Source organism: Castor canadensis, chromosome 10, assembly GCF_047511655.1.
Source record: "Castor canadensis chromosome 10, mCasCan1.hap1v2, whole genome shotgun sequence".
Lineage (NCBI taxonomy): Eukaryota > Metazoa > Chordata > Mammalia > Rodentia > Castoridae > Castor > Castor canadensis.
Window position 1 is genome coordinate 116,972,266 of NC_133395.1, and position 26,274 is coordinate 116,998,539.

At 41.7% G+C, this 26,274-nt stretch overlaps 2 protein-coding genes and 1 non-coding gene across 14 annotated transcripts in view; 2 read left to right on the forward strand and 1 right to left on the reverse strand.

Moving 5' to 3' along the window:
• The first annotated feature begins 982 nt into the window (after positions 1 to 982).
• On the forward strand, positions 983 to 14,978 carry Kctd6 (potassium channel tetramerization domain containing 6). 7 transcript variants are annotated; one of them, XM_074044072.1, is made up of 3 exons: positions 983 to 1,021; positions 12,034 to 12,103; positions 13,610 to 14,978. In XM_074044072.1, exons 2-3 carry the CDS (start codon positions 12,077 to 12,079, stop codon positions 14,294 to 14,296), a joined length of 714 nt encoding a protein of 237 aa, XP_073900173.1. In that variant the 5' UTR covers positions 983 to 1,021; positions 12,034 to 12,076; the 3' UTR covers positions 14,297 to 14,978. The 7 variants fall into 7 exon arrangements, with proteins under 7 accessions (XP_073900173.1, XP_073900175.1, XP_073900170.1 ...); XM_074044074.1 differs by lacking the exon at positions 983 to 1,021 and adding an exon at positions 4,478 to 4,496; XM_074044069.1 differs by lacking the exon at positions 983 to 1,021 and adding an exon at positions 4,954 to 5,065.
• Positions 3,077 to 3,136, forward strand: LOC141413174 (U7 small nuclear RNA). Its single transcript, XR_012437985.1, has one exon. It is a non-coding gene; the product is annotated as a U7 small nuclear RNA (small nuclear RNA).
• A 386-nt stretch (positions 14,979 to 15,364) lies between the features above and the next one.
• Positions 15,365 to 26,274, reverse strand: part of Acox2 (acyl-CoA oxidase 2) — a 30,404-nt gene continuing 19,494 nt past the window's right edge. For 3 of the 6 annotated variants that reach the window (XM_074044067.1, XM_074044065.1, XM_074044068.1), the window contains 2 exons: positions 19,812 to 19,944; positions 16,747 to 17,033 (listed from right to left, as the gene is read on the reverse strand). In XM_074044067.1, the coding sequence (XP_073900168.1) occupies positions 16,977 to 17,033; positions 19,812 to 19,944 (190 nt within the window). In that variant the 3' untranslated portion in view covers positions 16,747 to 16,976. Of the gene's footprint in view, positions 15,916 to 16,746; positions 17,034 to 19,811; positions 19,945 to 26,274 lie in introns of those variants that run through there. The other 3 variants (XR_012436327.1, XM_020180763.2, XM_074044066.1) reach the window with 3 other exon arrangements.

Sequence of the window (26,274 nt, forward strand, 5' to 3'; positions counted from 1 at the left end):
AGGGGAGGAGGCCAGACAAGTGCGCAGGAAGTTGGACTGGATTCTGAAGGCAAGGAGAGCCCCTGCAGGAATGAAAAGCAGGCAGGGTGACATGACCAGCTTTGTGCTCTCTAAGGTGACTCATGCTAGAGAGAGGAGAACAGATGGGAGGCATGGGGACAGAGAGAATAAGGGAGACCCGAGAGGGGGCTACTGCAGATGTCCACAATGAACACATTGGTGACCTGGCTTAGTGCAATGGTGGAGAGGAAGAGTGAGAAGGAGAAATGGATCCCGGCTGCACTGAGGGGGAAGACTTGGCAGGCCTGGCTTCCCTGGCACTGGGAAGTGAGGGGGAGGGAGGAGCACGATGACTCAAAGTTGTTGGTTTGGGCAGATGGGAGGATGGTGGCACCATTTGCTGAGCTGAGCTGGGGACTTGGGAAGTTTGGGGGTGGTGGAGGAGAGTTCTGGTTTACATATGTTGAGGGTGAGGAGAGTGGTGGGCTATGAGGGAGGAGGAGACCATGTGGAACCAGGCAAAGCTGTGTGCAAATCTCCCCTCCCACACTTAGCTGGCTGGCCTTGACCAATGACTTCACCTCTCCTGCTTAGCTTTCTCATTTGTCCGGAGGGATGGTGAGGCCAATCTGCCCTCAGAGTTGTGGTGGCAGCCTCCAAGGTAAACCCTAATAGCCTCCACCTCCTGGTGTTTATACCTACCACACTGTAGTAGGGTTGCTCTGCAAGACCAAAATCATATGGGCATTATCACTGTTGAGGCCAGGCTATAAAGACATGGTGGCTTCTGTCTTGCTCTCTCTTAGATCACTTGCTCTGGGGATGCCAGCTGTCATTTGTCAGAAGAGGCTCATGTGATAAGGAACTAATGCCTTATGCTAAAAGCCATGTGAATGAACTTGGAGGTGAATTCTCTAGCCCTTCTGAGATCTTCAGCCTCTGGGGAAGTTGAACTGCAAGCTTATGACAGACCCTGAGCTGCTTCTAAATTCTTGATCCACGGAAACTGTGAGATAATAATGTATGTTGTAAGTTTCTACATTTTGGGATGACTTGTTATCAGACTGTAGATAACTGTTACAGAAGGCAAAAGCACTTAGTGCAGTGCCTGGCACGTAGTCAGGGCCACAGAATTTGCAGAATCTGCAGCTCTGGAGGTCAGGAGAGGGAGTTGGGCTGTATATATGGATCTGGGAACCTTTGGCCTAGAGATAGGCATGGAGTCCATGAAGTTGGCTGAGCCAGTCCACGGGGAGGGGTGGTCAGAGAGCAAAGAATGGTGTTGGGCAGAATCTCAGACATAAAGGGTAGAAAAAGTAGGAGGAACATCTCTGTAAGAGGAGTAGCTTCAGGGGAAAGGAGGAAAACTAGGAGAACATGGCACCCTGGAAGCAAGAGGCTTCTCTAGGAGGGTGTGGGCATCTGCATGCCTGCAGATAAGCCTGGCACACGGAGGTCCAAGGAAGCTCTGGTGGCTTCAGCACCAGGGAAGGTGTTGGTACCCCTAGCAAGACCCGTTTAGGTGGAGAGGTGGATCCTGAGACAAGATTGAATGTTGTGGGTTGGGGTGCTAGGGGGAGAGAGGAGACACATCAAAAGAAGAAAGGGAGGGCCCACCGGGTCAGAGAGGAAGTCTGAATTTTGTTCAGTGTCAAAGTCCTGAGGATGCTTATCTGATGATGGGGAGGGTGGAGGAGGGGAGGTGGAGGATCTGAGCCTAGACTAGAAGCTAAAGGGCTAGAGATGGGGATGGAGCCAGAGCCCAGGGAGAGCATCACCTGGTCAGGAGACGGAGTCCGTCAGCACTCCTAGGAGGAGAGGACTGTGCATTGCAGCTAAGTCTAAAGACAGGCATAGGAGGGTGTCAGGGAGCTCCCACTGAAGAAGCAGCTGTTCCTGACATCTGGGAGGTGAGCTTCACTAACCTGTAGTGAGGGGGTTTTGTCACAATCAGTTTTGTCAACTGCAGTTTCTTTTGCCCTCATTGTATCCTGCTGTACCCATAGGACTGGGTTCCTTCCTGCAACATTATAGCTGCCCTAAAAATAGCCCCCTCCAGGACTGAGGTCATGGCTCAAGTGGTAGAATGCTTGCCTAACAAGTACAAGGCCTTGAGTTCAATCCCTAGTATTGCTAAAATAATAATGACAATGAGAATAGCCCTCTCAGACAAGAATGATAATGGTAATAATTATAATAATAGTAATAAAAGAAAAGAATAGCCCTCTCAGACAAGAATCATCCTCTCAGATAAGCATCCTCAGGACTTTACCTTAGGAGTCTTGATACTTGGAGGCCACCTGGAAGAGAAAGGCCCAGGGATTCTGGGGGGCTGCAAACCAGAATATGGTGTTCTTCTTCCATGGGATGACAACCCTGAGTTTCCACCCTCAATCCCCCCAAACAAGAGATCCAGATGTTTCAGGAGAATTCTATGGAATATTCAAACTATAGAAAATCTCAGTTTTATAAGATACTGCTCTATGAATATACCCATTTCTGAATTTAAGAGTCTCAGGTAACCACACAAAGCAAAACCACACACACAGATAATGAGATAGAAAAACACTAGGCATATCTCATTTGTACATATGGGAACAAAAACCCTAAATAAAATATTAGCCAATGGGGCCGGGTGCCAGTGGCTCAGACCTATAATCCTGTGACTCAGGAGGCAGAAATCAGGAGGATCACAGTTTGAATTCAGCAGCCCGGGCCAAAAAAAAAAAAAAAAAATTAGGCAATGGAATCCAGCAGTATACTGAAAAAAAATAATAACAACATCAAGAGTGCATGGATGGTTTAATAAAACAAAACCTATGATTTGTAATTCATTATGTTGAGGGGAGGCGAATTTCACATTTTATAAAATTCACACCCATTCATAGTAAAACAGAATAATGCTTCCTTACCCTGATAAAGGTTTATTCATAACAAATGTCATACTAAACAGTGACATGTTAGAAACAGTAAAAAACAACACAGAATGCCCACAATCATCAGTGTTACTCAACACCGTGCCGGAGAATTTGGACAGCATAGAAAAGCAAGGAAAAGGAAATAAATACTGGACAGGAAGTGTTACAGCTCTTAGAATTTGTCCAGTAGGTTTTCTGGCTTATGGTGGAAACCCCCACCCAGTAAAAAAAAAAAAAAGAAAGACTGGACAGGAGATTGAAACTGTCATTACTTGAAGACTCTGTGGTTATTTACACAGAAAATTCAAGAACACCTACAGACTTATTAGAACTAAAAAGGAGTTTATGAAGTTTGCTGAATAAAATGTACACAAAAATCAATTGCACTTTGGTAATTATAAAATATAAATTTGAAAATACAACTTATAATAGTGATAAAACCACTGACAAAGTCAATCCCTGTCAGACTTTATTTGGGGAAACAGAAGTCTTGAGAAGGAGATGACTTTTTCAAGGACATTAGTGAGTCAGTGGTAATTCTGGATTTTCAGTGGCACCAAATTCTGGAGATCTGAGCCTTGGGTAATTTTTATATTGTCCTCTTGTAGAAAATAAAACTCAGTGCCAGGCCAGGGGTGTAGCTCAGCAGTAGAGAGTGTGCTTATAAACATCCCCCCACCCACAGACTTATTGCATTTTTCTGATTATAAATTCAATATCCACATATTCTAGAAGATTCAGAACATTAAGAAGTAGTAAGTCACTAACGATCCTATCGTATGAGCTTGGAACATTATACTCAACAGTTTGGTATTTTCCCTTCAAAATTTTTGTCTATGTACATGTACATTTTTAAAAACAAAATTAGGATGATACCATGCATACTATTTTGTGTACTGGTTGCTTTCACACACATTTATTTCTCTGTATCCTCCTCACTTACTTTTTGTGAACATGTTAATGTAGCAGTCAGTTATGTCAATGAAGCATATGTTATTTATTTAACCTACCAATTTGAGTTTTTGGAGAAAACCCAAATATCTGCTATGACTACAATGATCATACTGATAAAAGTTCAGTCTCACACACATGCAGATGTGAAACCCAGGTGAGTTTCTAAGGTCAATAGCTCTCCTGGTGGAGAAGGGAAAATGTAACTGGTCCCATCTGGAAGGGGTCAGCCATTTGGCTAGCTGGAAGTAAATGGCATTTGGAATGGCAGACCCACTAGCTCTGAGGCTTTAGGTAATTCCCCATCTTCTGCAGCCTTGGCCTCTTCTTGAAGTGGGAACAGTGCCCCTGCCAGCCTCATCTATGGTCGAGCTCCTTGGAGCTTCAGAGCCTTTCGTTGGCTCTGCCTTTCTCTGCATCTAGCTTCCCTTTGCTGCTCTGCCCACCAGGCCAGGGAGGAAGAGGAGGAGGTGGTGGTGGTGGTGCGCGCTTCCTCAAATGCTTTTTAATAGGGGCCTCTCTTAAAGGAGAGCAAAGCTAGGAGGGACTCTGGCCACTGGCGTGGTGTTCAGGTCTGTCTTGTCTACTAGGCAGTCTGAAGCAGGGGTTCCTTCCCTTATTCTCCAAGTAAGTCTTCTAATCGTGCCCCTCCTAACACTTTCGGTCTTGCAATTCTGTTTCCTGGAGTCCTGGGACCCGCCTCAATCTTGGCTGCTGTACTCCCTAGGCCTGGCATGCGGTGGGGGCTCCATACAAGCTTGTGAAATGACAAGGAGACTCCCAGGTCTAGGGGGTGGGGGGGCAGGGAGGACCCCAGTCCGCAGGCGGAGGCGGGGCTTCGGGGCGGGGCCTGAGGGCGAGGCCTGGGGGCGGGACTGGGGCTTAGGGGCGGGGCTTCGGGGCTGCGGTAGAGCGAGCCTGACCGCACTGCTCAGGCTGTGCGCGCTGGATTTGCCCGCTGCCCGACTCTCTGGCGTCCCGGCCGCGCCGCCGTTAGGGGGCGCCCGCACTCGTGGCGCCGCGGCTGTGCTGGGAAGGCGCCGCCTGCGCCGGGCAGCTGGAGCCGCAACTCCGGGCGCGGGCTCAGTCGTCCCTTCTGCCGCCGCGGCCGCTGGGCGCGGGCTCGCTCGTCCCCGCGCTCGCGCTCTCGGGCCGCGGGCATCTCCCGGCCCGGCCGCTGCCGCCGCCGCCGCGCAGTGAGTGGGGCCGGCGCGGGGCTTGTGGGGCCCGGCGTAAGGAGAAGCCCGTGGCCGCCGTGCGGCCGGGGGAGCTGGGCTGAGGAGCAGCTGGGCGGGGGCGCCTGGAGCCGGGCGGTGGCGGGGCCGCGCCGAGGGCACCGCGGGAGCCCGGGCCGCGCGTCCCGGGGTTGGCATGAGCCCGCGGCGGGGCTGCCCTCGGGCCGGGCCTGGGCGGGGTTCCGGGGCCCGCCGGGTGGGGACGCGCGGCTCCGCGGGCCCAGGTCGGGGCTTCGGTGCGCGCCCCCCGCTCGGTCCCGGAGCATCGCCGGGACTGGATCGGTTCGGGGGCTTCGCTTGTGGGGCAGCAGCGAAGTGTAGCCAGGACCTGGACACTCCCGATCTGCTCCAAATTGATTTTTTGGGGGTGGCGCTGATTAGCCACTGCTTGCCCTAGTTTGAAGGTACCCAGGGTTCCTGAGCCCTGCCTTTGGGATTTTTCTGCCCTAAAGAGATACTCAGATTTTGCAGCTGAGTCCTTTATGTGTATGTCGTGGCATTTTTTAATGCTTGCTGTCAGAGGTGATAAATGGCCGTGGTAATGGGGAACCCCTGCAGCACCTGCTGGGCCGGCGGTGGTGGAGGCTGTGTCTGGGGATGGGACGGGGAAATGAAACGTGACAGAGGTCTTTTTTGGATCTTCTGCTGAAGTTATCATGTTCCTGTTCAAGTTCTGGAACAAGTTGATAAATCTAGTTAGGACTTTGTGATGGGAGAGGTTTGGATGGCAAAGTAGACGTTGAACGACCTGGGTTTGCTAAGAGTGTTTGGGGTAGCCGAAGTGTCTGTCTCCTCCATATCCTGGCATGCTCATTTTTTCGCTGTCACAAATGTCCCAGTACGTGAAATGATCCTGAGATAGCACAGGCCTGAGGCCAAGACTAAGATGTTTTTAAATGAACAAATGTGTAGCTAGGAAAAGGGAAGTACTGCTTTTGTGGGCAGGTTTGGAAGGTGGACAGAACATGCTTTTTGATGAAAACTATCAATCTGTTCAGACGCTTGATTTTCTGTTTTTATGATGTCTTAGATAGAAGGGTTGAGTGGTCTTTGTAGCTGCAGATACCATTCCTAAATTTTGTGATTGGAATTTTTGTGAATCGTATTTTAGCCCATGTTGCTACATAAAGGAATCCGAGGGTCAGTTCTGTGAATCCTCTAGTGGATCTTGGGTTTTGATGTTTGGGGTCTATTTAAAATGGAATGGACATATTTATTTGGATTCGGCTCTACCTTGGAGACAATCCTGAGTCATTCTTCAGAGAAGTTCCTTGTGAGATAGAGCACTCAGATGTCTGGTCTCTGTAATTGCTGGTCACCCTGTTACCTGTAGTTCTCCCTTCTGGGGCTCCAGGGAAAGGAGGACCTGGGGAGGCTGGAAGCACATGAAGAGGCCTTCTCCTCCATGCTTGCCCTGTTTCTCACTTTACCACAGAAATTTTGTTATGCTACTGCCACAAGTATTTTCACATTTGTATAATACTTGTTTTGTATTCATCATCTTGGTTATTTCCTCCCTTTCCCCAAAGGAGAAGCTGGGCATAAACAGTGATTTACTCAAAGGCTCATACTTAGTAAGGGAGCAGAATTGGAATACTGGTCCTCTCTCTTCTTTTTCTGCTGCACTCGCCTGCTGTGAGTTCAGAGCCCTATTCCTATCTGTTACCCTATAGGCCAGTTTTAAACTTTTGTCTTGTGTTTAAATGGTGTTAACTATTTTGGGGATGGTGGTATTAGCCCATTTTAGTGGAAATGGAGGAGAAGAGTTTTATGATTTTGTGACTGTGACAGCTCTTTAGCATTAAGGTCACTTTTCAACCTGTAGTGCCTTTCCTTTAGACCACATGATTAGGAGAGAAAAAAATTTCTGTAAAAAAAAAATTCTGGCAGGGCAACTGTGGCTCAATCCTAGCTACTTGGGAGACTGAGCGATCTCAGATCAGGAGGTTTGAAGTCAGCCGGAAGAAATAGTTCGTGAGACCCCATCTCCAAAATAACCAGCAAAATGGACTGGAGGTGTGGCTCAACTGGTAGAGCACCTGCTTTGCAAGTGTGAAGTCCTGACTTCAAACCGCAGTTCCCACCCTCCACAAAAAATCCATTTCTGCGGTGGTGTAGTTGAGGATAATCTGGCATAATAATCACATTATCCGTGTACATAACTACTTGTACTGACCTGTGTGTGGATGTTAACCCAAAAGACTCCTTTAGATGTTGCTGAACTAGTTACTATAAAAAGTGTTTCACTTTCAAACTCCCACATTTCAAGAGCAGAGAAACTCAGTACAAAGGCAGTTTTGAAGGTGAGTATAGATGGAGTCTTCTCTTTCCGAATGGCAAGCACAAAGGTCTCAGTGCTTTGTGCTTTAAAAAGCATTTTTTCTGAAAGCTTTGTGTTTTCAGAAAAGCATTTTAAAGGACTACCTGGAAACTCCAGGAAGGCAGTAGTTAGAGGTTTTTATATTACTTTGTTCATATTTGGAGGTTTGTATTGCAATGGATAGGTTGTTATAAAAGGAGTACAATTTTTGCCCTGGGGGATTCTTAGTCTGTAGCAAAAATGATTAACCCAGAAAATTTGTGTGTCATAAATTTGTTTGTCATAACCCATAAGCCTGTAAGTGCAGTTTGTATTAGGGGTTCTTAGATTATTTTTAAATTAACTTTAATTTTTAAAATTAATTTACTAGATTATGCATCCTTCAGATTTACTGCTTTGAAAAATTAGTAATTTCTTTTAAGCTTTCTATCAGTTCTTCAGTATGTCTTTTCCTTAATTATCTACTAGCATTATACTGTCAGAATTTATACATTAGTCACAATAAACTTTGAAATTTACACCTGGATGAATTTTCAGTGCTGCTTTATAGTCTTTGGGACCATTATTTTATTTGCTTCAAAAGTCTGATCTTTTCAGGTGAACTAAGTTTACAAGGTCAGAAAGCCTTTGTTGAACTTCATAATTGTGCCTGGTTGCATTCACTGCCTCTTAAAGCAATCTTTAGTAAGGACTTTAAAAGAAATATTTTTTCATTGCTACCCTCATAATCTCCATTCTTCACAAATTTCTAAAATATTAGATATTCCTGAGCAACTTCACCAGCTCTGTTTTGTTACTTTGTTTTATTTTTTTGGCAGGACTGGGGTTTGAACTCAGGGCCTCACACTTGCTAAGCAGGTACTTTACTAGTTGAGCCACTCCACCAGCCTACCAGCTCTGTTTCGTGATGGGTTTTCTGAGATATGGTCTTGAGAACTATTTTCCTGGGCTGACTTTGAACTGCAATCCTCCTGACCCCTGTCTCCCGAATAGCTAGGATTACATTGTGGGCCACTGGCGCATGGTAAAAAATATTATGTATTTCTTTATCTTCAAGTAAAACAGGCCTTTTTGAAGGTTTTCCTTCTGCTGTTTGTCTTGGGTCATTTAAACTTCTCATTAAGCCCTTCACTGGAGACTGTGCCAGGAAGAAGACAGGATGAAAAGCAAGTGAATCATTTTCTAATTGTTAGCAGCTCTGGAAAATGACTTAGTAGAAGAGATTGAAGCTGTTCTGGAAAACCTTTTGTATTATGCTTTACTTCATTCATCTGCAGTATCTCCAAGTAGGTTCTAGTAGTCATCAGTTCAGAATCCAGCTATGAGTCTTTTACCCTTTTTGTTTTTGTTTCTTGCTGTCTTCAGGCATTTCTACAGAGGATGTTCAGAAGCAAGGAGTAGAGATAATATTTAAACTGATCAATACTATTTATTCTCTTTGAGCTTATTAATGAGCAATTTGATTTTTTTAGACCTTCTAGTCATTGTTATTGGAAATGTCTAATAGTGACTTTGCTTCAGTTTATCAGTGTATCCTGTGCACAAGTATAGGAAGGCTTTGGGGTGCTTTTTAAGAAACATGGGCTCATGAAGATTCTCGTAACTGCTTTCCTGAATTATTAAGCTTGAGGTTTCATTGCATCTTTGTACCAGAACCTTGGCTTTTGCAGTGAAACAGATTTAGGAGCATCATCTAATTTTCCTTTTATGTCTGCTCAATACGTCTTGTTTTGATTTAGATTAAAAAAAAAAAAAGAAGAGCTGTAGCCATGATTCAAGTGTAGAGAGCTTGCCTAGCTAGTGTGAGGCCCTGAGTTTACACCCCAGTACTGCCAAAAAACAAAACAAAGAGCGACATAGACGTAAAAAAAAGAAACGGAAAAAAAGCATCAGTAGTGGACATACTTTGTGTAACAGCTCCAACAGTGATGTCTATTTTTTCCTTGTCTTTTGGTCTTCTATTTCTCATTTACCATTTGGATATTCATGGATTGAATTTTTTTTTTTGGCAGTACTGGGGTTTGAACTCAGGGCCTCGTGCTTGCAAGGTGCTGTGTCAGGTAAACTATTCTACCAGCCTTTTACTGTGTTGGTTATTTTTGAGATAGGTTTTGGCAAACTGTTTGCCTGGGGCTGGCTTCAAACTGTGATCCTTCTGATCTCTGCCTCCTGAGTAGCTAGGGTTATAGGCCTGAGCCACTGGCACCCAGCTATGGATTAGAATTCTTTATGTCACTTTAAGAGGGGAGAGCCCGCCATTGTTCACACTAGTGAGTAGGTGCCTGCCATTTTTTGTTTTTACTCCTCTGGGGAAATTTTTATATATCCATTACAACTGCTTAGTTAGGCTGAGTTACTATAAAATTGTAAATAAATCTCTACTAAATGGATGGGCTAATAAGTGGCATAGGGAGTTTAAAGGTAATTCTTTTCAATTTGTTTTTTTTTTTTTTTTTAAATTTGTTTTCTTGGATTCTGTTCTTTCAATTTCTACTAGGAGGGGTCTTAGGGAAAGATCTAGGGTAGGAGTCAGAAAGCCCAAGGTCATCAGTCACTTTCCAGTTATGGAGCTTTGAGCAAGTCACTTACTCTGCACTGTTTCTTTTATTTCACATCTCTAAAATGGGGACAGTCATCTATGCTTGGCTTACTGTATCAGTAGTATTGTGGGGAGAAAAAGACTTCAGTGTCTCTGTTTAAGTTGTTTCTTCATTGTAGAGTTCCTTCTCAGGTGGTGCAAATTTTTCTTTAGTGTTGGATTGAGTGAGCTCTTCCCTGGGTAGATCCCCCATTTTCCCTTTTGGAAGCTTGATCTTTTCCTCCTGCAGGCTCTGCCAGTCCATCTGTTATATAGCGCTGTGAAACTCTGTTCTGTACTTCAGTTGTTGCATGTTGCCTTCCTTCCTAGAGTGAAAGCTCCATGTGGGTAAGGATCGCACTTTTCCTGTTTGTGTATTTCCACATTGCACCTAGGCTTCCTTCTTATCCTAGTCGACCTAAAGTAAGTGTTGTTTGAATGACCGATTATTGAAGTTGTCAGGAAAGAGTACTTGGGCAAGGGGAAAATGCCGAAGATGAGCATCTTACCAGAACTTTTGGATGGATGGCTTTTTAAATTACTCAGTTACTGATTTGTTACCAATAAACTGAATCAGATGCTGGCAAGACAAGCTGGCACAGCTTATTTCTTGATCTGTTTACTTCAGATAGTGTTTGTGAAGCAAGTCAAAGGAACGAAAGGCTGTCCCGAGAGCCCCGAATTTGACATTTGTTCCATTTCTCACACTGTGAAGGCCTCTGTATATCCAACTACTGAGTGTAAATGGTAAATCTGACTGCACCTCTCTGGTCCACATCGTTGCTTGTTTGCTTTGAAAAATTTGCAAGGTGGAGAATTAGATGCTTCAGGCTTTGATTTCAGTTCATGCTGTGCTATGCAAATGTTCTCTACATGCCTGAGTGACCTTTTGAGAAAGAGCCTTTGTGATCTTCTGTAGCCATGGCTTGTTCTGGGAATTGTGTGCCAGATTCCTGTAAAAGTGGGAAAAGTGGATCTGTTCAGAGACCACATTAAAAAGCAGACGCTTTTCCTGGATGAATATCCACAAGTCTATGTTTCTTACCACCCCTTGCCAGGCTTTTGAAATTTGCTCTGCAGTTTGCTTTGCAGGTTGGTGTGGAGAATGAAGTGTGTGAGAGGGAACTGACTGAGGCAGTTCAGAAGCTGGGAAACTGTTTAAGTGCTCTTGAATTTGTAGATAAAAATAAATTCAAACTGGCATCATTGCTAGATGGGTGTTTCTCATTGTCCTAAGGCTGGCTCTTTGTGAGTGCTGAGTGATTGACTCTCAGCCACATCTCTAAGGTTCTTTTTTGCCCCAAATTGTGCTGTAACAGTTTGTCATTTAAATTGTTTTCTCTTTGTTTTGGTTATTGCACAAGAGGAATATTATATTATTGAAAGTATAATTCAGTTTTCATATTATACTATTCTGGTATGTTTCTCTTGGAAAGTGACCCTGGTGTCTTGGAAATTTGTGATTTTAAATGCTTTTACTGAGATGCTTAGTTTATATAAATGAAATGCTGATGAAAAGGAGTTTACCCTTTCTCTTCAATGACCTTTTTGTTAAAGACCATCATAGGTTTGTGCTGATATAAGGCTGTCGAGTTAATCACAAGGTTGTCCTGTAGATATTCTCAAAACTGGATTTTCAGAGAAGGGAGGAAGAATTTGAATGACTGGTGTACTTCTAGGCTCTTCCACCTTCTCCAGGTATAGGAGAGTTCTTTCTGTGTCTTGGGCATGCTCCGGAGGTAAGGATAGAGCACGAAGGCGACCTGAGAGAATGCTTTCTTCCCCAGATCTTTGCCCCACAGTAGGTTTTGTTTGTTTTATTTTCGGAGATAGGGCCTCCCTGTGTAGCCTAGACTGACCTCGAGAACTTGTCATCCTCCTGCCTCAGCCTCCCAAGTGCAGGGATTCACGCCTGGTTCTGTAGTACGTTTTTGCTGACCAAACACTAGCAGTTTTTCTGTTGGGTGAGGGAACATTTATTCTTTATTTTCGTAGTTACGTGTGCTATCATATGTCCATTTTTCTCCTAAGTTTCCCTGGAACCTGGCCTCCTGAAGACGCAGCGCTGGAGCAGATGGATAATGGAGACTGGGGCTATATGGTGAGTGGTTTTGCAGCTGCACTCTGAAGACCAGCACATTGCTTGGTGTCTTCCCTCTCTGTGTGTTCTTAGATGTTCTCTTATGAGGCTAAAATATGAATTTGTGCAACTGTTTTCCCTTCACATTCATGTAGATGTACTTTGGGGGGTATTTTGTTTGGTTTGGTGTTTTAATGGTAGCAGAATGACTCTCAAATTAACTTTTTATAATCATTTATTTGAGAGAGGCCAAGTATTTTTGGTATTTGGAATTTGTAAAACTTTTCAAAGGGCCTTCTAGGTGATGGGATGGAGGATGCTTTTCTGCGGGTGGGGGATTGGTGGTTAGTAGACGGTGCCTCTTCTCCATTTGTGTTCTTACTCTCTTGCTCTGGTACGAAATTCTTTGCATTCCTAGTACCTGAAGACTATCAGTCTTTTTATGTTTTCTTAAATGTGATTTTTAAAGCCTAAGGTATGTGTTTGAGATGCTTGCTTCTCAAAATTATGGGTCAGATTGCAACATTAATGTTACAAAAGTGAATACACTATCAGATGAAATTTTAAAGCTGCCATTAACCTTTGGGTATATGACAGTTTTGTGGCTAGGTGTATTGACTAAACAGTATATTTTTAACTTAGTGTTTGAAACTATTATCTATGAAAAAATTAAGCACAAATTTTTATTTTAAAAATATTTTATGACTTGTTTAACCTTTTTGCAGGGAGAGGAACCCAAAGAAATTGTGAAAGTTGTTGTCCTTAAATTATCAGATCATTTTTATTATATTTTATGTTAAAGTGAGTTAAGAAAACTGAAGGTCTTCAGGCAACGTGGCTCATGTCTGTAATCTCAGCTACTTAGGAGATGGAGATCAGGATGATCGTGATTCCAAGCCAGCTTAGGCAAAAAGTTAACAAGACCACATCTTAATTGATAAGCTGGGCATCATGGAGCATGGCTGTAATCCCAGTTGTGTGGGAGGTGTCAATAGAAGGACTCCAGACTGGCCCAGGCAAAAATTTGAGACACTATTTGAAAAATAAAAGCAAAAAGGGCTGGTGTTGTGGCTCAAGTGATAGACTGCCTGCTTAGCAAGTGTGAGGCACTGAGTTCAAACCCCAATACCACCAAAAACAAAACCAAAAAAGTCTCTAAAGGCTTTTTTTTTTTTTTAAATCAGAACAAAAACTGGGTATATTTTAGTTTATCTTTTCTCTTCCGATGGTATAATCTAACCTGAAAACTATAGATCTTGGGCCTGAAACTATATGGCTCTGGAAGTCATGCCCTCCATTCTTAGAGTAAATCTTTAAAGGAATGGACTTAACCTGTCTTTCTTTCTATTGAGAGCAAGTGTTACATCCCCTCTTCATGGTGGGCTTACCGTCGAAAGTAAAGCATTTTGCATGATAGGATTGCCAAGTGTATTATAACTTGAGGGAATCTTAGGCATTTTTTTTTTTTTAACTTTCAAAATGAAGTTTTAAAATTTCTGGTGACTGATTATTTTTTAAAACTTTCAGATGACTGACCCAGTCACGTTAAATGTAGGTGGACACTTGTACACAACGTCTCTCACCACGTTGACGCGCTACCCGGATTCCATGCTTGGAGCTATGTTTGGGGGAGACTTCCCCACAGCTCGAGACCCTCAGGGCAATTACTTCATTGACCGAGACGGACCGCTCTTCCGCTATGTCCTCAACTTCTTACGAACTTCAGAGTTGACCCTTCCCCTGGACTTTAAGGAATTCGATCTGCTTCGGAAGGAAGCAGATTTTTACCAGATTGAGCCCTTGATTCAGTGTCTCAACGACCCGAAGCCTTTGTATCCTATGGATACTTTTGAGGAGGTGGTAGAGCTCTCTAGCACTCGGAAGCTTTCTAAGTACTCCAACCCAGTGGCGGTGATCATAACCCAGTTAACCATCACCACCAAGGTCCATTCCCTACTGGAGGGCATCTCCAACCACTTTACCAAGTGGAATAAGCACATGATGGACACCAGAGACTGCCAGGTCTCCTTTACGTTCGGACCCTGTGATTATCACCAGGAGGTCTCTCTGCGGGTCCACCTGATGGAGTACATCACAAAGCAAGGGTTCACCATCCGCAACACTCGAGTGCATCACATGAGTGAGCGGGCCAACGAGAACACGGTGGAGCACAACTGGACCTTCTGCAGACTGGCCAGGAAGACGGACGACTGACCTCCAGCCCTGAGAGACTCTCCAGGAAACGGAAGAGACTGCTGCTGTTTTTTTTTTTTTTTAATATTTGTATTTATTTGAAGGCAGTGAAGATCAGAAGGAAGTTTGTGTGTTAGCAGTCTCCTCCATGTTTTGTTCCCTTCACCCTGAGTATGCATGTGCCTGTTCAGAGTCTCCAGAGACCTTTTTTATAAAAAGAAATCTGAAAATCATTATGGTATATAATCTACCCTTAACAGAGCTTTTTTTTTTTATTACAGTGCTAAAATGATGTGTGATAAAATGGTCCCTAACTCAACTACAAGGCTAAAAATACAGGAATGAAAGAATAAGCAGAGTACTGCTGATGCCTTTGAGAAAAATCAAAATATCATGTAGGGTGACCTAGTTTCTAAGCCAATATGAAGTATTGTAATATTAAAGAAAAACTGTTCCAATCATTTAAAGGTACTTGTTAAGTACTGCTTTTTACAGTTATGACAACTGTTTCTTTCTATGCATATAAATCAAGCAACCAAATATCTGTAGCCATGGAAATGTCTGACTAGAAATATTTATATTGGATTCTGAATATAAAATGTCCCCATGGTAGAAATCTTCTTATGCCTGGTACAGTATAATTCCCAAGTGTACTGTCTACCAGAAAAAAAAAAAACCTAATAAAAATGAAATATGAAAATTAGTTTGATATTTGTTGGTTATTATTCCATAAGGGAGAAAATTATATTCCTCATCTAGAGTATGTGTTCTGTCCCACTGTATCCTGTCTGTAGCACATTCGGGTTTGATTTGAGAGGGCTGTGTGGAACCTTAGATCGCAGTTCATAGGATCTCTGTCGTCATGGAGGCAGGGTTGGACAGAATGTTTCTACAGAGTGTATTTGAATGGGACACATGTAGTTGAACAAATCTATTTCAAATAGGAAAAATCTTACATTGAAGATTACAGATTTTTTTTCAATTGTCATAGCTGAGAATATGACTCATTATTTCAGCCTTGTGCTAAGCATGGGGACGAAATGACTCTAGCTGTTTTATTCTCATATATCATGATGACCCACAAATGTATGTTATTGTCAAAGTTAAGTTTATTTCTGAGGAGAAGAAATAAAGTGTAGTGAATGCAGGATCCAGAACATTTGGGGGAGATGTACTACTCATTTCCCTGTAGGCATTTTGTATAGTTCAATGGAATCGTGATAAGGATTCTGCTTGTTAAAGTTATTCACAGAAAGGATTACGTTAATTACAGTGAGACTTCCTAGTTTGCTAGAACACCTTGTAAAAGGAAGTCACATAACTTCCCTGTTTTCTAAGAGAATTGTGCAGTTCCGAGGTGGTTCTGGGGCAAGCAGGTCACTCTTTTTTCTCCTCTCTCTCAGAATATTCCGAGATTTACTCTCTGAAAGGAAGATGAGAACGTTTACTTCTATCCACTTTTGCACATGTCTCTGAAATTTTATTTTAAGATTTGACAAATTGCCCATGTGCAGAAAGCCATAATTATCTCCATTTTCACCATCTTTACACTAAGATGCCTTAATGTTATGACAGGTAACTGTGGTTCCAGTAAATCAACGTAGTTATATGAGCTGCTATTCAAATTGATTGATGCTTCTCTGAAAAAAAAAAAAAAAAGATCCCAACCAGTTATGTGTTGTTGAGCTACGGTGAAATCAATAGGCAATAAAATGATCTGGGTTGGAAACAGCTGTGAAAATGGACTGATATTAGTTTGCTCCAAGTTTATCAGTTAAAAACTTAGGAGTTTTCTTCCTTGGCCATCTTACTGGAAATAAATTTGCTTTTGGTTATTGAGTATTTATGTGAACAAATTAGCCAGCTGAGTGGTTTTTTTTTTTTTTTTTTTTTTGCAATTTGTTAAGTGACATTTAATTTTGAGTGTTTCATCTAGTTGGGTAATTGGAAATAGTGATAAAAATGTAGCTTGATTATATTTGAGTAAATTGAGACAATTATGTCTGCTTTTATGAAATTTTAAAGTATTTTCACTGAGGAAGAGTTGACTTATAAATTGATAGTTTCATTCTTAGGGCTCTTATGTTTTATGTAGATTGCACCATGTATAGGCACTTTAGGAGGGCTGTGTGTGTGCATGTATGTGTGTCCTTTTAAACCTGAGGATAAATGCTAAAGACAAGTGGTGACCTGGGTGTAGCTCCATGGTAGAGCACCTGCTTAACATGTCCAGGGTCTTAGGCTTGCTTCCCCACACCACAAAAATAGGTAGATGAATAGATGGGTAGATCACTATATAGTCAGACAGACAGATAAAGAGAACACCAAGTGACAACTAATAAGTTTCTTAGTTTTTGTGATATCTAGAACAACACTCTAGTATTTAACCAAAATGATACTATAAGTGGATAGTGGTGCTTTTTTTTTTAATTGTGGGACATTGCAAATGTTCCAAAGCAGAGAGACTAGTGTAATGAATACCCATGTACCTGTTTATTGAGCAAATTCAGCAACTGTGTGTCACTCCTCCTTTTTCCTTTTATGGATTATTTTCAAATAAAAATACTATTCCATAGCTACTACTTCAGACTGTAGTTAAATGATGACTCTAAAAATACATATATAATTTTAAAAATTAATGTTTTAGCTATGCCATGGTACCCTCCTAGTGCTGCTTGCTCCTCAAATACCGTTAATTATTTCACAGATTGGATCTTTGTAGCAGTGGTCGGATGTATTTTTCATAGGCAGAGTTCTCCTGTTTTTAAAAAGAAGTACAGTATTAAGTCAGTCTTTGCCAGAATTAATGACTTTTACTTTCAAATTCAGTATTCAGCTTTAAAAAGTAACATTATATAAGACTCTTAATTTTCCAAATTATTTTTTAAATTCATTTTGTGTGAACATATGGAGAAACATTTTCACCAAAAGGCATCCTTCCTTTCTCATGCAGATTTTAAAATCGTGTATGCAGGTGGCTGATTTGAAAAAAAAAAACAGCTTATCTTTGCTTTGGGAATTTAATACAAATAAATGCTTGACTCTTGGAGGCTCTCTGAAACTGAACATGAACCACAAAGTAAGGAATGGGAAAATGGAATCAGATAAGCAATGTCAGAATAGGTTCTCCTTATTCTTTCCTTCACAGCTGTAGCCACATCTTTTATGAAATTGACTTTTTTTTTTTTTGCCCGTTTATCCTAAAACCATAAGCTCCTTGAACACAGGGTCTACAACTTTTGTTTCTACTGTATCTTCACTACCTAGGACAGTTTTTGGCACACTAGCATGTGCTCAGTAAACACTCATTGAATGACTGAATGAATGATGTGTTTCATACTTCTCACTACTATTTGGGCAAATTTAGCAATAAAATCAGGAGAATAACGTCCTTGATTTGAAATTGTCTCCAGTGGCTCCTTCACTTCTTACATCCATAGGGAATTACTTAGACATGATTTCATGTGGGGAAGAATTGTCTTTTGCTATTTTCTTTGGAGACACTGTCTTGAAATAGCATCCAGATTAGGCAAAAAGCCAAAAGCAGACATCATGGCTCCAGTAAACCAAGAGAGAGCACATTATCCTGTCTAGAGATAGAACTCAACACAATCCTGTTTTGGACAGAAGAAGCTCTCATGTAATTCGAAGACATTCAGCTTAGCATAGCACTTTGGTAGAAAAATAGTGAAATATATTATAGTCATTTGTACTTTTTTGAGTACAGAGCATGTCTCAACATGACTGCTGTTTAAGTTTGTTTAAAATATCTGTAATGTGCCTTTTTCTACTGTGCAAATGAGGGAGAATGTCTATTGTAGCTTCAAAATTATCTACAGTAGATTAGGAAAATACACTTTTCTTTAGAAAAAATACGCTTTCCTTGAGGAGCCAGAAATGTGTTAGATGATCATGTGGCTGTTGTCAGCAGTCAACCAAATGTCATTTGGAAACAATGTCATTTGTAATAATCACATTCCTAAATTGCAGTATGAAAGAGAACCACATTGCTGTCTCCTTTTTATTAAGCTAGGATAAGGAGTCTGAGCATTTGTCTGCATTTGTTTCACTATGTAGGTGATGAAGCATGGAAGGTCTACTCGTACAGATTCTGGAGTTAGGAAGGTGAAGACTCCCATCCTTGTTCACAGTCAGATGGAGACAGAGAAAAGTGATTGGGATGTAAGTGCATCAGTGTTTTACCAAGTCTGTTGACCTGTGGGTCATTCATGCCTCATTTAAATAAACCTACTCTCATACAGTATCCAGATGAAAGTTTTTAAAAAGGTGGTTCTCTGGAGCACCAAAGAGCATTCATTTAGCTTTAGACTACGGGAACCCGGCTGTAGTGGGAGGACTGCTGTGTTTTATGCTACGATTTAACGTTAGAAAGGAGAGAGGTCTAATTCGTAGAAAAAGTAACACACTAGAAGTAGGCACTGTCTTAGAAACATGTACCTTCTATGGGTAAATTGTTTCTATTTCCTGGTTGAGTTAAAAGGATATCTTTCTGGGGAGGGGAGTTTAACCAAACTAGGTTGGCCTTCTATCTGACAACCATCCTGGGGGTAACTGGTTGGGTTATAACTTTAGATAATCATGTTAAATTAAGCTTTGAGGTATAACAGAATACCAGTTGTGAGGAGCAAGTCTAACACTGCCAAGTGTGAACAAAAGCCTGAGAGTTGCCAATTTGATGAGCTGTTAAGACACCTTTTCTGAAATTGGACTGAACAGGTAGAAAAGTGTTTTACCATCTGAGCAACATATTTGCATCTTGAAATACCCAACACTGCAGAGAGAAAGAGAGAGAAAAGAAAGAAATCTGTCATGTACCTACAGACTTTGTGTTTTCATCATCTGTGAAATCTAGTTAATATTGGCCTTTCAGATTCTAAATATGGTGCGTCCACTGACATTCATAAGTTTTCCACGTGAGGCTGAGCAGAGTCTGGAACCCTTGGCCCTAACTGGTTGAAATTTTATGAACCTTTCCTCCTCTCTTACTGTGAATAACATAAGTTCTGGTATTCTCTTTTATGAGGACAGCTGGGAATCTTGTTGCCATAATCCTTGTAATTGTCATTTAGGTGACTTTCCTGGCTGCTGATGGCTGTTCCTTAAGCTTCCTATGACACCTGAATACCCACTTTTATCTACATAAAACTGAGTTAAAAGGCTGAAAATAAGATGGCTAAGCCACCGTGGTGATTCATCTTCTTGTCTTTGTTACTTAAAAACCAGTTTGTCACTATGTGTACATGCCCTTGGGTATGTCAAGCCATGATTTAGAGCTTCGACCTGCCTCCCAGTTCCCTTTACTGAGTTCTGATCAGTGCACTTTGCAGATTACAGTTCCTGCCAGGCCACACCCCTTGTCTCTTTTATGTATTCTCTAAAAATATTTTAAACAGACGTGCTATGCCAAGTGATTTCTAACCTAATGGGAATCAATTAAAATGGGGAAACAGAGAGGTGTGTTTACTGCTTGTTCTCTGCCCTCTTACATAATTTATAGCGTGTTCCACTCAACTACCTGAGTATTGACTGGTGCCTTCTGAGCCCACTGGAACAGACGTTCATAGACATTTCCATCATAACAGCCAAGTGCCGAATTTAAACACTGATCCGTAAAGTCAAAAGCATCAGTTAACAAGATAGCATCCTTCCTGAGAGAGAAAACAAGAGTTTGTGAGTATTTTAGATCGCTCTTATGAATCTAATTAATCTGGAATGATGAGTAGCAACACCTAATTAGAGGTAGCATCATTATTCACTTTTTGAACTCTTCAGCTTTATTTATTATCTTGGTTTTTACTTTTTAATCAGTTATATATGCATAGTATAAAGAGTCACAGAGGCCATGGGTGTGGTGGTGCATGCCTGTAATTGTAGCTACTTGGGAGGCAGAGGTAGGAGGATCATGGTCTGTGGCTCTGAGCAAAAGTGCATGACCCTATCTGGAAAATAAACTAAAAGCAAAAAAAAAAAAAAAAAAAAAAAACTGGAGGGGTGGGGATCATGGGAGGGCCTAAGTTCAAAACGCTTACAGGGAGGAAAATAAAACCTCAAAGAGTTCCTTAAGGTGTCTTATTAAAAAAAAAATTCAGAATATACCACTCCTTTACCATCATTTCCTTCTCCTCAGAGGCACTTGCAGAATTTTATGTGATATTTTGATATTTACGTGAATGTCTCTAATCTTATTTGTATTGCCAGCAACTTCTTGATGTGTCATTTGTAGATGTTATCTGTTGCTGCTCCACCACAAAGATAAAGATTGACTTTTATCAGCCCTCGTCACCCCTCCCTCTCCTACTCCTCCCCTTGGCTTCCCCCCATCCTGATAGAGTTGTAATTTTGACCAGATCAATATTCAGTGTTGTCATTATGATATGTTACTAAAGTATTTGAGATGGCTAGGATACCGTCCCTAAATAAATCTTTTTTGATGATTGGTCATTATTTTTGTGAGCCCCACCACCTGTATAAAGTTCCTTATGCCTAATTGCCTCACTTCCCTCCTTACCCAACTCAAATCCCATGGTCCGTTATATCCACTCTCTCAAAAATGTGTTCGGCAGTTTTTGTTGCTTTGTCACATCAGTTTAGCAAAGCCCCTCCCTTGTTATCTCCAACTTCCTACTGACTGAGTGCCACTGCCTTCTAGTTACGTGTGTCCTGGGATTCCAGTGGGCCCGACTGCTGCTTAGCAACCATACTACATTGCTCTGGTTCATTTGCTCTTAGCTTTCTCCTAGGTGATTATTTCATACGTTCTCTTCCATCCTCAAGTCTACACTACCCACTTCCCCATCTTTTACCACATTTACTTTGCATCCAATTTCACTGATAAAGTGGAAGTAGTGAGTGGATTCCCACAAGTTCCCACCCCTGTGTTTATACACAGTGCCTTCTTTCTTCCTAGTACAGGTCGACTGTCCTGGCTCCCAGCTCGGGCTAGTCAGTCCCTCCTTGTCTGCATGATGGCTCTGCTCTTGCCTACTGGACAAAGATGTTCCAGAAGTTCTGCCTTTTCCCTATAATGTTAACATCCTCCTCTGTTGGGTTATTTATTTCCATCAGGATATAAACATGCTGTCCCCTGTCCCATCTTAAAAATAAGCCTTGACTATATTTCCCTGTCCTTCATCAACTCCATGTCTTGGCTTTCCCTAATGGTAACTTGAAAGCACTTTGCCTGTTTAGGCTTGCTTGTCCCCAGTTCCCCCATTTTCTCCAGAGGGAACTGGGTTTGTTCAGGTTCTCACTTCCACCGCGGTCACCTCTTACTATCAGTACTTGGACCTCTTCTCCTCAAGTGCTCACCCCGTGTGGTATCACCCCTCTCGTGGCTTTAAATATCAACCATATGCCAATGGCAAATGGCAAATTTATCCCTCCTGTGTTGCTTACCAACATCTGTGCTTAGATTTCTAATAGGCTTTTCAAATATGACATCCAAAATCAAACTCTTGATCTTTTTCTGCCCATCTTGCCCAAATCTGGTCCTCCCGTGGTCTCTCTCGCCCCACAGCTGTCTAATCTGGCAGCAAATCCTCTTTTACTGTCAGAATAGCCAAACTGCTCACCTCCCACCACCTCCAGTGCCATCATTCTGATCCTACCCATGAGCATCTCATGCCTGGATTTTGCTTCCCAACCTGTCTCCCTATTGCTATTTATTTACTTATTTCTCTCTTTTTTTTAATGAGAGAAATACATTAATAGTATAAATAGGTTTCATTGTAATAATTCCATAGATGTGTACACTGTATTTTAAACAAGTTCACCCCCTCTATTATATTCTCATAATCCCTGCTTATGTTTATTTATTTTAAGGTGGGGATTGAACCCAGGACTCACACATGCTAAGCAAGTGATCTAGCCCTGAAATACACCCCCAGATCCTGTTTTTGTTCGTAATTATTAATTCTTAATATGGCATCTGGAATGATCCTTTACAAACATACATCAGGTTATTTCAGATTGTGACTATCCTATGCTCAAAACCTCCTATTCTCACAGAGTAAAAGCCCAAATCTTAATTCTTTGCAATGACTTACCCCACTCTCTTGCTTCTCCCTGGGCAGCACTGACTCTCTGACCCCTGCTCTCCACTTCCACCTCAGCCATATCTTTCCCACCTTTGTGGCTTTTGCTCTGTTGTCTGGATGGATGTGCCAAGCTTCTGGCTTCCTTCATTTGCACCTATGCTCTGCCTGGAGTGCTTTTCTCCTGGCAGCCACATGGCTCCTCTCACCCCACCCCCCTTCCATTCTCAGGTCTTTCCTTCAATGCCATCCTTTCAGAGGCCTTTGACCTGTTTAAAACTACAGCCCCTCCCCCAGCATCCTCACACCCTTCCCTGATATGTTTTTCTTCCTAGCACTTGTTACTGTTTCACATCCATGTTTGATGTATGTTATGTGTGCACGCATGAGTGCTCATGTCTTCTTTTACTCTCAGGCACTGTGACCCTGTTCTATCTGGAATGCAGTATCTTTGATTTAAAGGATATTTTCTTGAATTATTTTTATTTCTGAGTTTATTAATGAGTGTTTATTGATTCTGTTTTCTCTCTTCTCTTCCTACATCTGGTTTTTTCTGACGATGAGCAGCTTGGATCGGTCCTCTTTTAAAAAATTTTTTTCTCTTTTTCTTTTTGCTGTCTTTCTGCAAAGGTTCTACAACTTTACCTTCTTATGCTTACATTGAGGTTCGTTTATGTTTTTTTTTAAATTACAAATAAAAAGATTAATTTCAGAAACTGGGTTTAAATTGAGTTTTTTATTTTTACTATTACTTTTTAATTTCAAAGAGCTCTTTGACTTTTGTTCCCTGATTTGTGTGTGTGTGTGTGTGTGTGAGAGTGTTCTCACTCTGTAGCCCAGGCTGCCCTTGAAATCATGATCCTCCTGCTTCAGCCTCCTGAGTGGTGGAATTACAGGTATGTACCACCACCCCTGGCTTTAAAATATTACTTCAAAAATAATGTCATTTTTGTTCTTATTTTGCGGCTGCAATTTCTCTTCTTAACTCTTTGAAGATATTAATAATTTTCTTTTCTTTACGTTTTCTTCTTCCTGCAGGTTGGCATATGTCCTTTGAGTTGTCATGTTCTTATTGTTTTAGATTCCACCTTTCATGTTAGGAGCTTTCCTCAAGTGTCTGGGGGATTCCTGAGTGTCTGATCATAGCTAAGAGTAGGGCATTAACTAATAGCTCCATAGTAGAAGTTTGTGGTTTGCTTGCTAGTGGGGGCTCACTTTAGTGTTTTTTTTAGTGGGGTGAGTTGGGTGGACTGTGGTGGGACCCTGGCATTAGTCTTTGGCTCTTTCTCCCTGGGCTCCCTGAAGGATCATCTTGTTCTCTTCCTATTGGGTACCAGCCTAGCTGCCAATCTCTTAGGAACCAATAGGACAAGAAGGCTGGGGAAGGGACGTGTTAATGTTGGGCCTGAAAAGTCCCTTGTTTTCTGTAGGGAGTCCTCATCCTCAGCTTTGCTTGAGCATTCCCTGGTCCACAGGTCTCCTATGTGCCCTTTTGCCAGAGCAGGGCTGAGTAGAGTTCTCAGATTACTCATGGGGAGGAGAGAGCTGGGGATTCAGTCCCTTCTGAGGTGGCCATCAGCCCGTCCTGACTTCTCACCTTTGTTGCACTGCCAGATGTGCACAGTGCAGCTCCTCCTCAGGTTTCTGCTGACCTTGTCTGCCAAGTCACTGTGTCCATCTCCCCTCTGACTTTCATGTTTCCTCTCCTGTCCTCTTAATGCAGATTGATACCTTTAATTTTTTTTTTTAACCCTGCTGATGTTTTAGTAGGGTTCCAGGAAGGAACAAAAGTGAGTGCCTCTGTTCAGTCTGCCATCTTTACCTGGAAGACCCTCAATGGAAGACTACTCAAACAACTAAAAACTGTTTGGGTGCATACATGAACACCCCACAAAGAACTGCTTCTTGGTGTCACTTAGAGTAGTGTGCCACCCTTAATCTGTCATCTCAGAAATCTGAGGGAGATAATGAGTAATCAAGGCAGGGAACTGTGACACAGAACCACTAAAAGCATGGACTCTGTTACATACCTAATTACCCTGTGGGACTGAGGTTACTTAGGAACCATAGTGTAAGTAAATCAATTTGTGGGTTTGAGGTGTGCGTAAGTTGGCAGCTTGCGTCAGTGCTGTCTGTCTTGTCTTGAATTGTAAGTCTCAGGAGCCAAGGCAAGCACTTAGAAATGCAGTTTGCAGATAAAAAAAAAAAAAATCTATGCTTCTGGGGTGTTAAGGCCAGATCTTTTGTATTTGTCATCACCATCAACATTATTTTCTTCATGTGCTTTTAAAATGGCAAGCATTTCAGAAAGGTAGACACACTCGGGCTTGAATTGTGCAGTATTTAATTTTGCTCTTAATGTTGTCACTAATGGATCCTCTGTGTCAGGGAACGTTTAATACCTAGGGCATAATTATATCAATTTTTGACAATTTTTTTTTTTTGTGAGACTGGGGTTTGAACTCAGGGCTTTGCATTTGCAAAGCAGGCACTCTACCACTTGAGCTACACCTCCAGTCCTATTTCTGACAATTTTTGATGGTTTAATTGAACAGACATTTGTTAGCCATCAGCTACCTGTTAGTTATTTATATGTAGTCAGAAATGGCATGTAACATTACATATTGTTAGAAACAAAAATAATTTGTTTGTTTATCTTTGTCATGAAAATTATATTTTATAAAAATTTCAAATCCTTTTACTTTTTCTTTCTTTTTTTTTTTTGCAATACTGGGGATTGAACTCAGGGCCTCATGTTTGCTAGGCAGGTGCTCTGCCACTTGACCCACACCTCCACTCCTTTTGTTTTTTGTAGAGGGCCTTCTGCTAGCTTTGCCTGCTAATTTTGCCTAGGCTGGCCTTAAACTGCAATTTTCTTACCCCTGCCTTCCTAGTAGCTGGGATTACAGGCCTTTGCCACTTTGGTTGTCTCTTCTTTCTTTTTCTTTTTGTAGTCTTGTTGATAATGAGAACTATTAGAGGTTGTAGGGGAAAAAGTCATCCCTACCCCTATACCATAGGCATCATATTTTTTTTTTCCCAATGATGTCTCAAAAAGCTGTGTTCTCAGGTTAGCACATTGTTAATTTTATTGATAAGAGCAAATAACTCATATTGTTTTATTATCTGTTTCCTCCAGTACCTTGGTTTTGATATTTAAAAAAATTTTTTTTATTATTTCTTGTCCTGGTTCTACCAATAACCAAATGTGTAACCTTGAATTCCCTCTTTCTTTTTTTAAAGTTTAAAAATTTTTTTTATTTTTTGTTCATTTATTCACATGTACATACATTGTTTGGGTCATTTCTCCCTGCTGCCCTCCTTCCCCATTAATATGTTTTTAAAGCAATTTTTAGATTATAAAATAACTGATGAAGCTGGGCTTGGTTGCACATAGCTGTAATCCCAGCACTTGGGAGATGGAGGCAGGGGAATTTTGCGTTCCTGGGTTACATGGTATGACCCAGTCTCAAAAGGCCAAACAACACCACCCCCCAAAATACATGAAAGCATTCCATCAGTATTTCACAACCCTAAATTTTACTGAATTTAAAAAGTATTTGTAGGGCTGGAAGTGTGGCTCAAAAGTGATAGAGCACCCGTCTAGCAAGCATGAATGCCTGAGTTCAAACCCTAATACTGCTAAAACAAAACAAACACCAAAAACACAAAAAAGTATTGCTTCATAAATCAATGTGTGAATTACTGAATTTTTTAAAAGTTCATCGTGACACTAAGGGAGTATTAAGGTAAGTTTACTAAACTTGGTAAGAAATTGCTCAAGCACATTGAGCAGGATATATATGAAATAAGCAATACGTCGACGTTAAGAGTGCATGCTCAGTGGTCAGACAGGTCTGAGATTGTTACCAGCTCCACCTCTGCCTGCGGAAAGGTAGGGAGAAGCCCTTTCAAAGGGCTGGAAGCATCAAATGAGACAATGTC

Coding starts and splice junctions, on each gene's coding strand:
- Kctd6 (XM_020180753.2), top strand. CDS start 12,014: ATGTCCATTTTTCTCCTAAGTTTCCCTGGAACCTGGCCTCCTGAAGAC. Junction 12,104..13,609: donor ATGGAGACTGGGGCTATATG/GTGAGTGGTTTT, acceptor TAAAACTTTCAG/ATGACTGACCCAGTCACGTT.